The 16,208-nt window shown below is 39.0% G+C and overlaps 3 protein-coding genes across 8 annotated transcripts in view; 2 read left to right on the top strand and 1 right to left on the bottom strand.

Moving 5' to 3' along the window:
* The window catches only part of LOC129236146 (NADP-dependent malic enzyme-like), a 74,863-nt gene extending 73,280 nt beyond the window's left edge, over positions 1–1,583 (top strand). For all 4 annotated transcript variants that reach the window (XM_054870375.1, XM_054870373.1, XM_054870374.1 and 1 more), the window contains 2 exons: positions 17–1,178; positions 1,251–1,583. In XM_054870375.1, coding sequence (XP_054726350.1) covers positions 17–1,178; positions 1,251–1,369 — 1,281 coding nt within the window. In that variant the 3' untranslated portion in view covers positions 1,370–1,583. The remainder of the gene's footprint in view (positions 1–16; positions 1,179–1,250) is intronic.
* Positions 1,584–7,112: 5,529 nt separating this feature from the next.
* LOC129236145 (uncharacterized) lies at positions 7,113–11,805 on the top strand. Its single transcript, XM_054870371.1, has 4 exons — positions 7,113–7,343; positions 7,407–7,867; positions 7,926–8,127; positions 8,195–11,805. The coding sequence occupies exons 1-4, from the start codon at positions 7,215–7,217 to the stop codon at positions 9,329–9,331; spliced, it is 1,929 nt and encodes a 642-aa protein (XP_054726346.1). The 5' UTR covers positions 7,113–7,214; the 3' UTR covers positions 9,332–11,805.
* Positions 11,806–12,580: 775 nt separating this feature from the next.
* LOC129236144 (leucine-rich repeat-containing protein 70) overlaps positions 12,581–16,208 on the bottom strand; it is a 32,154-nt gene continuing 28,526 nt past the window's right edge. For all 3 annotated transcript variants that reach the window (XM_054870369.1, XM_054870370.1, XM_054870367.1), the window contains 2 exons: positions 15,831–16,199; positions 12,581–13,607 (listed from right to left, as the gene is read on the bottom strand). In XM_054870369.1, the coding sequence (XP_054726344.1) occupies positions 13,044–13,607; positions 15,831–16,199 (933 nt within the window). In that variant the 3' untranslated portion in view covers positions 12,581–13,043. The remainder of the gene's footprint in view (positions 13,608–15,830; positions 16,200–16,208) is intronic.

The raw sequence follows: 16,208 nt of genomic DNA, 5'->3' as shown, positions 1-16,208 counted from the left end.
CCTTTCAACCTCACAGAACTGGCCCGAAAGAGACATTCGCGCTATTGTCGTCACAGATGGTGAACGTATTTTGGGTCTTGGCGATTTGGGCGCCAATGGCATGGGTATACCTGTGGGTAAACTGTCGCTGTATACCGCCTTAGCTGGTGTTAAGCCGCATCAATGCCTGCCTATTACCCTGGATGTGGGCACCAACACGCAAAGCATTTTGGATGATCCTTTGTACATTGGCCTGCGCCATAAGCGTATTACTGGCCCCGAATACGATGCCTTCATTGAGGAATTCATGCAGGCCGTCGTACGTCGTTTTGGTCGCAATTGTCTGATACAATTCGAGGACTTCGGCAATAGCAATGCATTCCGCCTGTTGAACAAATATCGTGATAATTACTGCACCTTCAACGATGATATTCAAGGTACTGCCTCAGTTGCGGTAGCTGGTATTTTGGCCTCTTTGAGACTGACCAACACATCGCTTAAGGAAAACAAAATGTTGTTCTTCGGTGCTGGTGAAGCTGCTTTGGGTATTGCTAATCTTTGCAAGATTGCGATGGTCAGAAGTGGATTGACAGAAGAGGAAGCAGTTGATCGCATATGGCTTGTGGATAGCCGCGGTTTGATTGTGAAAAATCGCCCTAGTGGTGGTTTGACTGAACACAAATTGCATTTCGCACACAAACACGAACCGGTCGACACTCTTCTGGAAGCCGTAAAAGTCGTTAAGCCGACAATGCTGATCGGTGCCGCTGCTGTGGGTGGTGCATTCACACCCCAAATTTTGCAACTGATGGCCGAATTGAATGAAAAACCAATCATTTTTGCTTTGTCGAACCCTACCAGCAAAGCTGAGTGTACTGCCGAGCAGGCCTACCAAAACACAGACGGCAGAGCTGTCTTTGCGTCTGGATCACCCTTCCCTCCTGTTACGTACAAAGGCAAAACTTTCCACCCGGGTCAGGGTAACAATTCGTATATTTTCCCTGGCATAGGATTGGGTGTTATTGCTGCGGGCATTAAAACCATTCCTGAAGAGATATTCCTGATGGCAGCACAGAAATTGTCCTGCATGGTTCAAGACGAAGACTTGGCAATAGGCAGCCTGTATCCACCGCTGGAGAAGATCACCGCATGCTCAGTCGAAATTGCTGTTGCGATTGTCGAATACGCCTACAAAGAGGGTGAGTTCGTGAGCATAAAAATTTTAGGCTTATCACTTTGTGTACTTATAACTTCACTACTTTCGTTTGTAGGTTTGGCCACCGTGTTCCCAGAACCTGAGAAGAAATGTGAATTCATCAAGACTCAGATGTACAATGTAAACTACACCCCTGCTGTGCCGGAGGTCTATTCGTGGTGTAACAAATTGTGAACGCGATAATTCCTAGGATTAACGTTCGACAAAGCAAGTGATCAACTGTGAACTGAACGCGGCGAAAAAAATGTGTACTGTGCGCCAAAATTATAATGTGTAACATTATATTCATCAATATACTTTCAAATCTTAATGTGTAAATTAAATCCTAATCATAAAAGCCTAATAAGGTAAACAAAAAAAATAAAACATTCATATTTAAAATGTAAAACTGGTGGTTAAGAAATACAGGGTGGCTGATGAATTTTGCTACATTAAGAAACTCAAATAACTTTTTTTTAGTGTATGGAATTCATTTATTTTTTTTTTTTTCAAGTTGAAGGTCATTAAATTTTATTAAATGTAGCTTAACTAGTTTTAAAAATAATTGAATTTAAATGCCCCCCATGCTCGTTGACACAAGTGCGGCATCTTAGTAAAAAGTGGTTCATTGCTGCTTTGAGAGTTGCGACAGGAATAGCCGCAATTGTTGCCCGAATGAATTGTTTTAGTTCATCCAAATTTGTTGGCTTTGTTTTATAAACTTCTTGTTCACATAAACCCCACAAGAAAAAGTCAGGTGCAGTAAGGTCAGGCGACCTGGGGGGCCAACGAAATTCGGAGTTTCTTGAAATCAGTTTATTGGGAAATTTTCGTCGCAACTCTGTCATAACAGTCTCGGCTATGTGAGACGTTGCCCCATCTTGTTGAAACCACACAGAGTTGAAAGGAATTCTCTTTCGGCGTAGTTCTGGATAGAAAAATTCTTTCAGCATTTTCAAATAACGGTCTCCAGTAACCGTAACGGTGTGACCATTTTCTTCAAAAAAATAAGGAGAAACCGCATACCACACTGTCACGCGAAGAGTATGCATTTCCGTCTCGTGGAGTATCTGTGGGTTAGAAGTACTCCATATTCGACAATTTTGTTTGTTCAAATTGCCGTTTAAGTCGAAATGGACCTCATCAGACATGAAAAGGCAGTTTAACATGTTTTGGTCTTCTTCCACCATTTGCAGGATCTTCTGGCAAAATTCCAAGCGAATCGGCAAGTCTGCTGCATTCAGTTTGTTAACCATTTGAATTTTGTAGGGAAATTAGTCTAAATCTTTATGCATTATTGTATGCAGAGACTGTCGGCTGACACCAAGTTTAGCAGATAAGCTTCTTGTTGAGACCCTTGGATTGCTTTGTATAGCTGCAGCTACAGCAGCGATCGTTTCCTCCGTCCGAACTGATGGGTTTCGATGATAAGGCCTTCTTGCGACTGTTCCTTGCTCAGCAAAATTATTCACCAGTCTCATTATGGTCCATCTGCTCGGGGGATCGCCGCCAAACATCCGCCTGTACTCTCTCTGTACCAAAACTACGGACTCCAGTGCGTGATAGCGGCGGACTATCCAAATTCTTGTTTGCGTATCCATTTTAATAAATTTTAAAGATCAATCTGCAAATTAAAACAAAAATGGAACAGATAACTTAAAAAGAAAAAAAGTTATTCAATTTTTTTTGGTAGCGGCTTTCATCAGCCACCCTGTATTAAACGTCAACAACAAAGTGCGTGAGGCCTTTATTTCTTTCTCGCACGAGCGCACGCCTATTGAGCGAAATGAGCTATAAAGTAAGCTGGAGTACATCTACTTTCAAAAAGAAACTCCAAGAGTATGTCCTACACTGGCATGCAGAGGTTTCGAGTACTCCTGAAGGCATAGGCGCTGGAATATCTGGGCGCAAACAGAGATTTCTGTGTCGATGGTTTATTTTTACAGGATTTTTCAGATGACAGTATGCCATCTGTCTATGTGCAGAGATCAATTTAGATAGAAACCTACGGAATAAGCGATTTGCCATTCTGAACGGCAGTCAGGCTGCACTCGAAATGAACCGCATTCATAAGGGTTCCGGAGGCCTCTAGGTCGGGTTCCCCCCTCATAAAGAACGAATGCATTGGGCAGAGGCTGCGGTCTCGTTATTAACCCTTTCTTGCCATGCGATGTATCATCAAGGAAGATCTTAGAAGCGAGGAGTTAAGACTACGAAACGTAACTGATTAGCAGAATGTGTGACTACTTCAGTCGAAGTCGTTCCTATGAGTGTATAATCAAAAGAGATTCAAACATCTCATAAGTCTCAATATAGACAATCTGCGAATGGTCAGTGGCATTGCCACAGGTTACGGCCGATTACGCAGTTGCCCCGTCGTTTCTGCGACCAATCCCCGGAAACTACAATACTAACACCTTCTTCTCGATATCACAGCGAGTATAGCACACGAGTAGACATCTCAACCGGATATGGCCTCAAGAAAGACACATACACTCCGTCAAACTCAACTGCATCTTAGGTTTATTGGGAGAGTTGGGCTTGGATGAAGTACTGTGATGAGTGGAGCAAACAAAAGACGTTAAAGTGGAGTTCAAGCCTCCTTCCTTTTTTATTCAATCATTGCTCATCCTGATCTCCATATGTAGGTTATATTCAGCTCCAATATACGCACATCATTGTAAAGTTCATACCCGCCTTTGCCATCGCATGAGGGCTTATAGGTAGGTAGGTTGTAATGGTTGCCCAATAGGGCCCACTTGGACGAAATAGTTTGGTTCGTCCTTTGTGTTACCATTGGAGGACAAGGAGGGGGGAGGAAGGGAAGGGATGGGGAGTGGTGAGTGCTTGTGGACTACGAACAGTGACTAGTCCGCGGTTGTGTTAACCTCATTATGCTGCTGATGTAGTTCATCAGATTTTTGTTATCAACGCCTGCGCAGAAAAGAAGTGAGAACCAAGGTATTTGAATCTTAGTCCTGCGAAGGCTGGGCAGCTTAGGAGCAGGTGCTGAGATGATTCCACCTCATCCTCCATACAGCTGACGCAAAAAGGACTCGAAGTAATTCCGAGTCTCACGGCATGGGTACCTCGCGGACAGTGCCCCGTGATGATGCCCACGAAATTTGAGAGATGACATTTTGTCATCCCCAGGATATCCCTCGAGCGCCTTCTATCCAAACGTGGCCAGAAGGACTTCGCGACCCTACACGTTCGTGTACTTGCCCAGCGTTCGCTGAGTTGGTGCATAGCCCATCCTTCCAGGAGTAGAGCGCAGGTTGTCAAGGGGATCCCGATCCTCTCCTTTCGCGGACACATTGCCTCACAGGTCCCCTGTCTGGCCAGCTCGTCGGCTTCGCAGTTTCCTGCAATGTCACTGTGACCAGGTATGAGGGCTTATAAATCTCGCGAAAAAATATTAAGATTTTTCAAAACCAGATTTTGCTTCAAAACAATTAAAGGAATTAGAAATCCACTGAAAAAAATAATAAATAAATAATTGGCGCGTACATTTCTGTTAGGTGTTTGGCCGAGCTTCACCTCCAATTTGTGGCGTGCGTCTTGATGTTGTTCCACAAATGGAGGGACCTACAGTTTCAAGCCGACTTCCGAACGGAATTTATTTTTTTTTTATCACGAGAAGCTTTTTTATGGCAGAAATACACTCGGTGGTTTGCCATTGCCTGCCGAGGGGCGACCGCTATTAGAAAAATGTTTTTCTTAATTTTGGTGTTTTCACCGAGCTTCGAACCGACGTTCTCTCTATGAATTCCGAATGGTAGTCTCGCACCAACCCATTCGGCTACGGCGGCCGCAACTATAATTTAGATAAACTTTATAAGTTCGTCCTTCTATCCCACCCTGCACAAGCAAGTGGCTTCCTAGACTTACGACGACAAATGATGACTTCACAAAACAGGATTTAATTTCTTGTTGTATTCTTTTAAGATCGCTACGCTAAATCTAATTTCAAAATTAGTAAGATGTGACATTACGGAAATTCATCTATGATCCATTTTTTGGACCTACATACATGCATAAATTGGTTGACTCATTATCATGACGCGTATCTCACAAAATATTGCGCTATACATACATAGAAAACTAGGATGTGCTATATTTCATAATCTCGGAATAGCAAACAAATTCTTTCTTTCAAGATAACATAACATAACACAACATAACATAACATAACATAACATAACATAACATAACATAACATAACATAACATAACATAACATAACATAACATAACATAACATAACATAACATAACATAACATAACATAACATAACATAACATAACACATCATAAAGCATTCACCAACAGCTTCCATTTGATACCCATATCGTACATACACATCCGAAGGTTACCCCGGTCCACGTTTTGACCTATACCTCGAGCCCTATTTCCAAAATAAAATATAATCCATGTTACTCGTGGATGATGTAGCTTTCGAATGGTGAAAGAATTTTTAAAATCGGTCCAGTAGTTTTTGAGCCTATTCATTATAAACAAACAAAGTTTTCCTCTTTATAATATTAGTATAGACAACATATCTTATAAGGTATATGGTAAATATTACCATACATTTTTTCCTTCATATATAATAAAAAAATTAATAATAATAACATTAAAACAACAGGTATTATTAACAAACTTGGTTTTATTTTAAATCCTTCAAGTGAATCAAATTAATAATAATCAATAAGAAGGCATATGCAAATACAAATACGTGAATTTATATATGTACATATGCGCATATACATACATGTATACGCTCACTTAAGTAGGAGAGAGCAAGATGTTGAACGTTGCCGTTCGTTTGCTTTGTTCGTTCCGCGCTTTCGCTTGCAGTTCATTCAAGGTAACGGCAATGAGCAAGGTAACGGCAATGAGCAAGGTAACACTAATGAGCAAGGTAACGGCAATGAGCAAGGTAACGACACATTTTTTCGTGCATGCAGCCTGTTAAATCGAATTATAAGACGTTATCACGTCAAAAAGCAATATTTTAAAAACATTAATTTCGGCTCATAACATAGTATATGTATCTGCTTATAGTTGTAAAACCCGAATTTTGGTCGAACATTTTTGTTTTTTTTTGCTAAGTCGCACCGCGGCCGAACTGAACTTTTACGACCAATCATTGCTGAAATTCGCCTGCCTTTTAAAGTTTTCAGTCCTGATTTGTATGAGTTTTTCTGCGTGACTACAATTCAGTTGATCCTGAATTCGAGGCCCTCTATAGAGAGGCTAGCCCAAACATTTAAATAAAGTTTTATGAAGCAATTATGTAAATATATAAATATTTCTGTTTTAATACGACATGAAAAATATTAAATTGCGGTTCAAAATGAAAGTAGTTGGCAACGCCTCTCTGCTGCTAAGCTACGCCAACGTCTCTGCTATTCAGTTGCTTGAAGGATGGACATTAAAATATATATCGGCACAAGCCACAAATAGGAGGAGAAGCTAGGCCCCCATACCCCAAAAGGTTGTAAGCGCCATTTATATACATATATAGAAATATTTCCTATAAAAACACCAGATAATACCACATAAAGTTATGAATTAGCGGTTTAAAATAAAAGTAGTTGGCAACGCCTTCCTGCCGCTAAGCTACGCCAACGTCTCTGCTATTCAGCTACTTGAGGGATGGACATTAAAATATACATACATCGATGTATTTCGCGATCTACTGCACTATAAACTGATATCGATATTAATATACAAAAATAAATGCACTCAATAATTTAAGAATGTATTATGCAGTCATGATTTTTCATGAGTTTTCCTGATACTCGTATCATTGTTTTCTTTAAAACTTTAGAAAATTAAGAATCATCTAATAAAATGAAACTTGAATAGTGCATCACTTAGTTTGACGCATGGATAAGTTAGATCGAAGGCTATTATTATATCGGTGGATATCGTCCATCTTTAGGGTGTTATTAAATGTGAACAAAAACCGAAAAAGCTATCAATAATCTGCATTAGTGTTTATTTATGCATTTTTTAAGTATTTGTAAGTGTAAAGATGAAGATTTGTGATTTGCATAACAATAGAGCCACAGCAATATGTGCTGAAGGCAGAGCCTCAGTAATGGACTCATTTTTGCAACCGCAATTAAGAAGCCAATTCGCTGATGAAGTGAAACAAAAGCAGGTTAGTGTGTGCTTAGAAAAATCCGTGACCTCTTTTAATACATAGACTTTCTTGCGGCAATAGGCCATTACAAATCAGCTAATCAACAAAATTCTCTACTCCAAGCGTTTGCTTGTCGACCATGTAGAAGCTTTGGAACAGTGTTTGCGGCATGTAAAGCAGCCAGATCAGACAGATTCAAGCAGCGCCGGCACTGCTGCCATAACCGGTGAAAATGTCAGACACATGAAGTCAAATGGAGAAATATTTACTGCGCGCAATACCTGCATATTGTTAGGTACCACCATACTGGAACATTTCGTTACGCCAAAAACGTTACGATTAACATTGGTGCCGTCATTACTGCTGACAGCAGGATTTAGTGCTATTTACATGGTTAAAAATATATTTATTTTTCGTAATAAGATTGTCGAGAGTGAGTTGAACAGCTTGATACGCACAATTGACGAATTCGGGAATTGCATACGCCGCAATATGACTTATTTCAATGAAATACTAATTATGAAGCAACAGGAGTTGATCGAGTTAGTTCAAAAAATGCTGTGCTATTTCAAGCGAAACTTTAATTCTGTTTATCTATAGATCTCGTCAAATAGAGCGGGCCTGGGACTGCATCACATCCGCAAAGGAAGTCACAGAGATATTGTACGATGCAACACGCAAATTGGAAGCGCAGTATCCCTTGCCTGCGCGCTTCTCACAGTATTACTCACCCATGGAGGAGTTGCGTGAATGTGAATATTTCAAAAACAACGTCACCGATTATAGTCCAAAGCACATCAAAGTAAGTAAGAAAAAATGTGATCAACCCATTGAGTTTAAAATAGTAAATGTAACCATAAATGCTTTAGGATTTCCACAACATATTTGCATATGTGCAATCACAATTCTTGCTACGCCTTGCCTTTACGCTCTCAACAAAGCCTTCGATTAGCGAGCTAAACGCTGAGTTGGTTAAAGTCGATTGTCTTATTCAGCAACTAGTACAGGAAGAAGAGAATCACTTCAAAAATTTGGCTATTGAACTGAACAAAAAGAAGCAGCTAGAATTAGAAGCGTTAAATGCAACTAAGGTGATGCAAAATCGCAGCAGTCCCGTCGCGGTGCTGCAAGACTCTTCGCTCAAACTAAGCGCTTGCATGGTAGCTGTTGCTGGCGAATGCCAAGCGCTGGATATAACATTGCAGCGGCTCACTGAAGCTGAAGCAGAACAAAAAGACAATGCCAAGCAGCTACTGCAAGTAGCGAATAATATGCGCACCATCGAAAGCGCTTTATCCGTGTGCTTTGACGACTTCCAACGGCTTATGTTGGTATACAATAAATTTTTGAATAGCAAATTAAACAATCAAGAAAAATCAACTGCGCTCGTAGACGGTGAAAAAACGGATGCGGCCAGTGATGATTATCCTGAAAGCTTTTTGCGTGTCGAAATTTCACCAAATCCTAATGATGCAGACAAGCGTGATGACTTTTATGCTTATATGTACGATGAACAACAGGCGCAGGCTGAGAAAGAGCAACAACAAGCTGAGGCAACAGCACAAAGGGACTGCGACATGGAGATTCTCAACTTTGAAAAACGCATAACCAAAGGAAAATTTCGTCCGGTATTAAAACAATTGAAGGATCGTATTGATCCAATACGAAATGAAATGCTAGAGAAAGAACGTCAAGTACTAGCCGCCAAAGGTATTAACGTTGATGACTTCTTTGGCAAAAAAGATAATACAACGGATTTATTAGAGGCAGATAAGAAAGCAGAAAAAGCAAACAACACTAATATGGAACAAAATGATGATAGCGATAGCGAGGGATCAGCTGATTTAGAGTTTCAACGCAGCAATAAGAAATTGAAAGAGCGTGATAACTTTGCTGAAATGCGCAATTTTCTGGCACAAAAGCAAGCAATCAATATATTTAACTTGGATGACACAGCACCAAGAACAACAATGGGTGATGAAGAAATATTGGAGAGTGAATGTTAGGTGGGAAATATATAGGGTTGGGCGTAGTGCACTAAAATAATTAATGCAATAAGCGAACAGTCAAAGCACTGAAAAATAGTGATAATAAAAAACTTATTTTAACTATCATTAAAAAATTTGTGGTAGTGCAATTTTTATGGCAGTGCAAAATGCGCAACCTTGGAAATATATTTAGGGAGGAGTGGTGAAGGTTGCACAGTGAAACTTAAGTAACTTTGATTTGATTTGGCATGACGTACAACAGTCATATAAAATCATAATTAGGAGATTATTTTAATTTGCAATCTATCTCATTTTATTATTATTGCTTTGTTGATATTTCTAAATGTGGGCGCATGTACGTATATTAGGTAACTGCAGCAGTTACTTATTTTAGTTGTAAATATGTACAGTATGCCTTTGATTGCTGCAAAAGCATTGAAAGCAAAACCTTAATTAATTGTTATATTTCCGAATTATTGCAATATCCAAAAATCATACTACTTCAAATATATGGTATTTTAAAAAAGTTTCATTTTGCGCTAGACCTTGCACAAACGCTAGTTTACACCCACACGCAGAAATACAAAATTGTAAGCCTAAGAAGGGTTAATTTTGGTGTGAGATAAAGAGAATGCATAGTAAAAACACCTTTGTAGCATAATTTCACAAAAGGAGTTTCATATACGCATTATAATTAATTTAAAAAATTGGCAGCAAACAAAAAATTGGCATTTAGAAAATTGGCACCAACCAAAAAAGTGTTTAGTTCATATATATATGTGCATAAGTATGTTTGTAAATAATTGTATAAACCTTACCGATTCGCTGCCACTTTATCATGCTTTTTCGCCTGGTGCGCTTTTATCTGTAAAATGATAGCCTTAACTTATTGCTCTTATTGGTGGTTGTTACTTTATTTATTATTTACTTTTATTTTAAACTTCCATTGTGCATTGCAGGTTTCCGCTGCAAGCATATATAGATATTTGTGCATATATTTGTAAATATATATGTGCATAATTTATTTGCAATAAAAATGACTGTTGCTATTTGCTCGGCACTCAACTCTTCCCATACACTTTTGGGTTCCCAGAGTTGTAAGGAAAATTTTTGGTTGGATGTGCATATGTATGTGCATACATACTTGTAAATTCGGGTTGTTGTTGTTGTAAAAAGACAAGCATTTCTATAAATAGCGCATATTTCGAAAATGTTATAATAGGTTCAAAATCGATTATCTACTTTTTCGAGCTTAACTCCCAATCCGTAATTAAAAAGCGCGATTACCCATAAAAAAATGGCTGCCGAATTTCATGATTATAAAATAATCTTAGATTATAAATATACTTTTTTCCGTGCAACTCTGTGTTTTCTGTGTAATCGATAATTATTATTACGAATGTAATGTAAAAACTAAATAAAATGGACGTCGGCAAAGAGAAGAAGTTTGTAGGCATAATCCTAATACAATTTTTGTTCGATATTAGGTCTCTTCTATTCGTCATTTCCCCGCTCGCTATCTGTATGCTTGATTAACTTGACGAAAAATTTGCATACGAAAGTAACAGCAAAGTTATCGGACAAGATTCGCCTCTAGCGTGTTTGGCTATACCTCATTAAACTGGTATAACTCACTGTCTTACAAACACTTGTAATTTAAGCAGCTCTATTCCCACATTGCCATATATATTCATTTATACCAGTTGCTTCATCTATTCGCCACTTGCTAACGCTTGGCAAAAAGAAGAGGCCTTTTATTAATTATGCATTCATATTGCAGAAAAAAGCTTGTGTTCAAAGACGCTTCGGTCTGTTATTGCTTATTATAAAATGGCACATCGAATTTCGCATGCGTATTGCTGCCATACATTTTTTGCAGCCTCAATAGACGTCGCTTACGCATTTGATCCAACTGCCTATTACTAGCAACAAATTGCGAAATTAAATGAACTAACTAAAATTAACTTCTGTTTGCCTCTATTCATATCGTTGATAATAATTAAACAGACCGAAAACACTGACATATTCCACCAAAGTAATTTCTATGAAGAAACACCCTTCAAAACAGTTGAAACAGTTGACAGCTGATTGCCAATTTTACAGCTAATCTACCATATATGAACGGATAGATTAATTTTTTTTTAGATTTATTGCTAAACACTGCATATGTGAACGTACTTTTACTGAAGTGAAGTCGAATAAAAATCCGGCCATACAGCTAACATCAAGCCAACTACATCAAACCGGCTAATGGTGATAGGTGGAACCCGACAGTCGTGCGAGCGATTAAAAATTGTTAAAATGCTTTCCCACTTTCATACATTTTCCAAAGCACAAATTGCGCAAAAAAGTTGTTAATTTAATTTCAAATTAAAATTTGTAAACGTAGCATAAGCTTTGTTCCTACTTTGTTTAAAAAACAAACAACAAAATATTTTTTTAGTTAATAATTTGATTAATTTGATTGGATTTTATCTGAAATCCTTGAGAGCTAAGAAAAGATTTTTTATATTGATTTGATTAGATTTGATTTGATCAGATTTCAACAGAAATCCTTGAGAGTTAAAAAAAATATTTTTATTTAATAATTTGATTGATTTGATTAGATTTTATTTGGAATTCTTGAGCGTTAAGAAAAGATATTTTTATTTGTCAATTTCATTGATTTGATTAGATTTTATTTGAAATTCTTGAGAGTTAAAAAAAAAAATTATTTAATAATTTGATTGATTTGGTTGCATTTTATTTGAAGTCCTTGAAAGTAAAAAAAAAATATATGTTTATTTAATAATCTTATTTTATTTGAATGCCTTAAAAGTTAAAAAGTGTGTTAAAGAAATATATTTTACGTACGCGTAATTCCCACGTGCCCTTAACCCCTCGTTGAACGCCTTTTTTAAAACCTTCGGTTGCGCACCCCGGTAGGTAAGAGCTTTTTTCGCTCTGTTCGAGGATCCTTTTTAAATGGTTATATCCATGAATCGATAGAAAATTAAATTTTAGGAAGCTACCTGGAAGCTCAAGTCGTTACCTATAAATTAAATTCACGTCAAAAATCGAAAAAGCCTGCCCAGACCCGGCTGCCCGTAGGGTTAGTGTTAGAAATCGATAAAAAAGCTAGTGGAAATGTTAAATAAATTGTACTGTACTCAATTAAAAAACAAAACATGAGTAATTACTAAATTTTTTGATTAAATTTATTTTTAAATGAAAAATTGTTAAACTTCAAAAATGTTATTATCTTATTTCTATTATTCTACAATTAAGTACACAGACAAACATATACATATGTTTACCACTACATTGTATAAAAAATGGCAATTCTTTTCTTGTGCATCGATGCGTCATAAGTATATAAAAAAATGATAATAAATAATTATTTTCAAAATCCTTTAAATATTTCGTGTTGCGTCTGTTAAATACTGTACAATCATAACTAAATATTACATCTTTGGTAAAAAATATGCCCACTCCCCTTAGGAGCAGCAGAAAGTGGGCGCCCAATAGGCATTAATGCCCGAATTTTCAAAAAAATATACAACAAAAAATTACATCCTTCGAACTGAGATACATTTTCATGTACAATTTATGTATAAATAATGTCAAAAAAGCCACTTCTAAAAAATATTTAGCAAACACATACTTAAATGCCTATATATAAGTAGTAGGAAAGTAAATACATACACAAATTACAAGTATTTACACACTTAAACTAAATCTATGCCAATGATTATGCACTGCTAGTGGCCGCACCATTGCCATTCACCAGAATCGAATTGGTGTTGCCGTGCGAGAATGCCGATAAGTTGCTACTGCGCACACTCGTGTAGCGTATCGGTTCAACGCCGAAGTCATCGCGCTTCAATCGTCGACGTATAGCAGCAATCACGAAACCGAGTAGCACACCGACCGATACGACCACAGCCGCAGTGATGACGGTCAATACGATGTAGCGTTTTCTGAGAAAACGTGGTGGCTCCTCAACGATGGCTTTGTACTTTTTGGGTATTTTCAAGTTGCATATGTACGGCGAAGTCAAATTGGATAGCAGAACACCTGCGAGAAAGTAAGGTGCGTCACAACGCGCCTGCATGTCTTGCCTGCTCTCCGGTTGTCCGCCAATGTATTCCATAGTCTGAATGAGAGCGCAATCACAAAACCAAGGATTACCAACGGTTTTGAATGTATGCAAATGAGGCCAAGGTTTGGCAAGAGCGGTGAGAGCCGCAGAGGAGTCGTTGCCCACATTCACAATTAGAGAAATCGACGTTAAAGCACAATGCGAAATGTCCAGCTGTTGATGGGAAATAAAGTAAAATGTAACCGGTAAATACATAAGCTTGCACAATTGATAGGTTGTTCAATAAGTTTTGCGGTTCGATAAGAAAAACATAATTTTATGGTTTAAAATACACATCGCTATTCAGTATAGTCTCTCTGAACATCCGCAATCAGACTGAGGTATTCGGTCCCTGAGCTAAATTTAAGCTACGGATACTCTAGCATTCTTAAAAACTATGAGTTCCTCCGCCATGGTGCTGGATCATTGTACACCCTTGCTAGGTCCGAGCTGAACTTTTTCATTAGTAATCCCTCAAGAGAAGAGTGGGCGGGGTGTAAAATTTGGAGGCAGAGCATGGCAAACACGTTTACGGATGACTTACTGCGAGGAGCTCCCTATCAAGCTCAAATTTAGGCATCCAGATCACTCTAGTGCATTGCTGTCCATCCCATACATCAATTGATCACACGTATTCTTACTCTCCATCGTTCAGTCGTTAGCAAATCAGCAACGAATAAACACCGAGTTTGTCTGCGACGCTTAGTGTATGCAATACAATGCCCTGTGAGAACTTTTTTATGCTAGAAAATGCCTTTGGCGACTTGCAATGCCTTTTATGTTACAAGTCGTTTAAAGGAAGCTATAGATGTAATATCAAAAGGCATTTCGATTCCTCCCACAAAAATTTTCTACTCCAATTAAATATTTATTTATTTTGGTTTAAATTTCCCACTGGGCTGCTCCCATTCTCTCGTTCTCACTTATGCACTCACATTTTTCATTTTGGACAGCACTGCTCTAGTGTTATCCAAACGGAAGTAGCCGCAATTCTGTAATTATTGTAAGGATGTAAATATCTACTCCGACAGCCAAGCAGGAAGTAGGGTCTTGGGCTCGTTTTTTGTGCGTTGGAAATTAGTCGAGGAATGTCTTCTCGATTGTATCGGTATACTTCGATATTAGTCTCATTTGGGTTCCCGGTCACATCGTCATAAAGGGAAACTGCTGGGCTGATGAGCTGGCGAGACAAGGAACTTTGGAGGTGGTTTCCTCGCAGAATGAGAGGATTGTGGTTCCTTTGAGAACCTGTGGTCTTCTAATGGAAAGATGGGCCTCGCGTCAACTCAGCTGGGCTAGTGCGCAAATGTGCACGGTCGCGAGATCCTTCTAGCCACAGATAGATCGGGGACGCTCAAGGGAACTCCTAAGGCTAACAAAGCCGTAGCTCTCGAATTTGGTTGGTATCCTCACCGTTAGGTGTCCATGCGGTGAGACTTGGGATTGCCTCAAATCCGTTCGGCAGAAACTGTCTTGAGGACGAGGTGGAATCATTTGAACACCTTATTCTCAGCTGCCCTGCTCTCGTCTGGCAAATATTTCGACATCTGGGCTCTCAGTTTTTCGCTATACCTGCCGATATAGCGGGTTTAAATATCATACGTCTGGTGAAGTTCATCAGTAGCTTTATGCGGCTCATTACGAACGTAAATTAGCCACCATCGTCGTCGTCGTAGTAAGTGCATGGTCATTATCCCCTAATCCCAAGGCCCGTTCTTCCCACCCCTCTCCTTTCCCCTTTGTCCAAGTGGGCCCCAAGCAAGGGCAGCCTTTAACCTAACCTTTCCAAAACCAATACTTCAACCAAAATATTGCTTGCACTAAATCTCTTTCAGTCACTCGACGACTTCTACGATTTCTGGTGTTGTTGCTGTTTTCGGGCGTCCTTGACGTGGATCGTCTTCAAGGCACGTGCGACCTTGTTTAAATTCAGCAACCCATCTTCCTACTGTACTAGGTTAGGTTAGGGGTATCTGGCTGATCTGAATAGATCTCACATAGACCACAAGGATCCGTAGTGTTATCAGTGTTGTTGGAGTCACGTTAAACATAGTTCATAATACGTGCCTTGGCGAGTTTTAATAAACAACTTCCTTCAGAGCTGAAAAGTGTATCGATCCTAGGCAGTTGTGAGGAGTTCTGCTTAGCGCAGGACAGTGGCAAAGCTGATGTTCCAGCGTACCCCTTTCTTCTTCGCTTAAGTTACACACGTCGTTCTGGACCAATCCCATTTTAGCTGCTAATGTGCTAATTGATAGCGAAAAGTCCTTATACAGGACATGCACCAACATAACAACAACAAAATTTAGGCTATGAGCAAAGCCGTCTCTTATCGAACCGCAAAACTTATTGAACCACCTAGTATACACATAATTACTAAATTATTTGTCCACTTGCATTTGTCAGATTGCAGCTATGCGTCAGACTTTCAACATCAAATTCCTGTAATCTCGGATTGTGTGCACAATACAGCCGCCTGAGCGTTTCCAAGCTTGAGAACGCATTTTTGCCGACCGTCTTCAACATGGGCATATAACTTATATTGAGGCGCTGCAATGACTTCAATCCAACAAAACTCTCTTCCGTAAAGCGTTCAATGGGATTTTCTGCCAAATTCAGTGATATGAGACTTCCACCGATCAGCTGCAGCTTATCCGGCACTCTAGTCAAGTCATTGCCAGACAAATTCAAAATACGCAGATTCACCAACGTTTTAAAGACGGACATTGTTAGCGTCTTAATAGCAGTGTGAGACAAATCCAGTTCCTAAAATAA

This window comes from Anastrepha obliqua, chromosome 1 (assembly GCF_027943255.1).
Source record: "Anastrepha obliqua isolate idAnaObli1 chromosome 1, idAnaObli1_1.0, whole genome shotgun sequence".
NCBI lineage: Eukaryota > Metazoa > Arthropoda > Insecta > Diptera > Tephritidae > Anastrepha > Anastrepha obliqua.
This window is presented reverse-complemented; position numbering and strand designations above follow the sequence as displayed.

What these genes read in the sequence shown, in the direction of transcription:
- LOC129236145 (XM_054870371.1), top strand. Translation starts at nt 7,215, where the DNA reads ATGAAGATTTGTGATTTGCATAACAATAGAGCCACAGCAATATGTGCT. An exon ending in ATGAAGTGAAACAAAAGCAG is followed by an intron (nt 7,344 to 7,406) that starts GTTAGTGTGTGC and finishes TTGCGGCAATAG; the next exon opens with GCCATTACAAATCAGCTAAT. An exon ending in ATAGTCCAAAGCACATCAAA is followed by an intron (nt 8,128 to 8,194) that starts GTAAGTAAGAAA and finishes TAAATGCTTTAG; the next exon opens with GATTTCCACAACATATTTGC.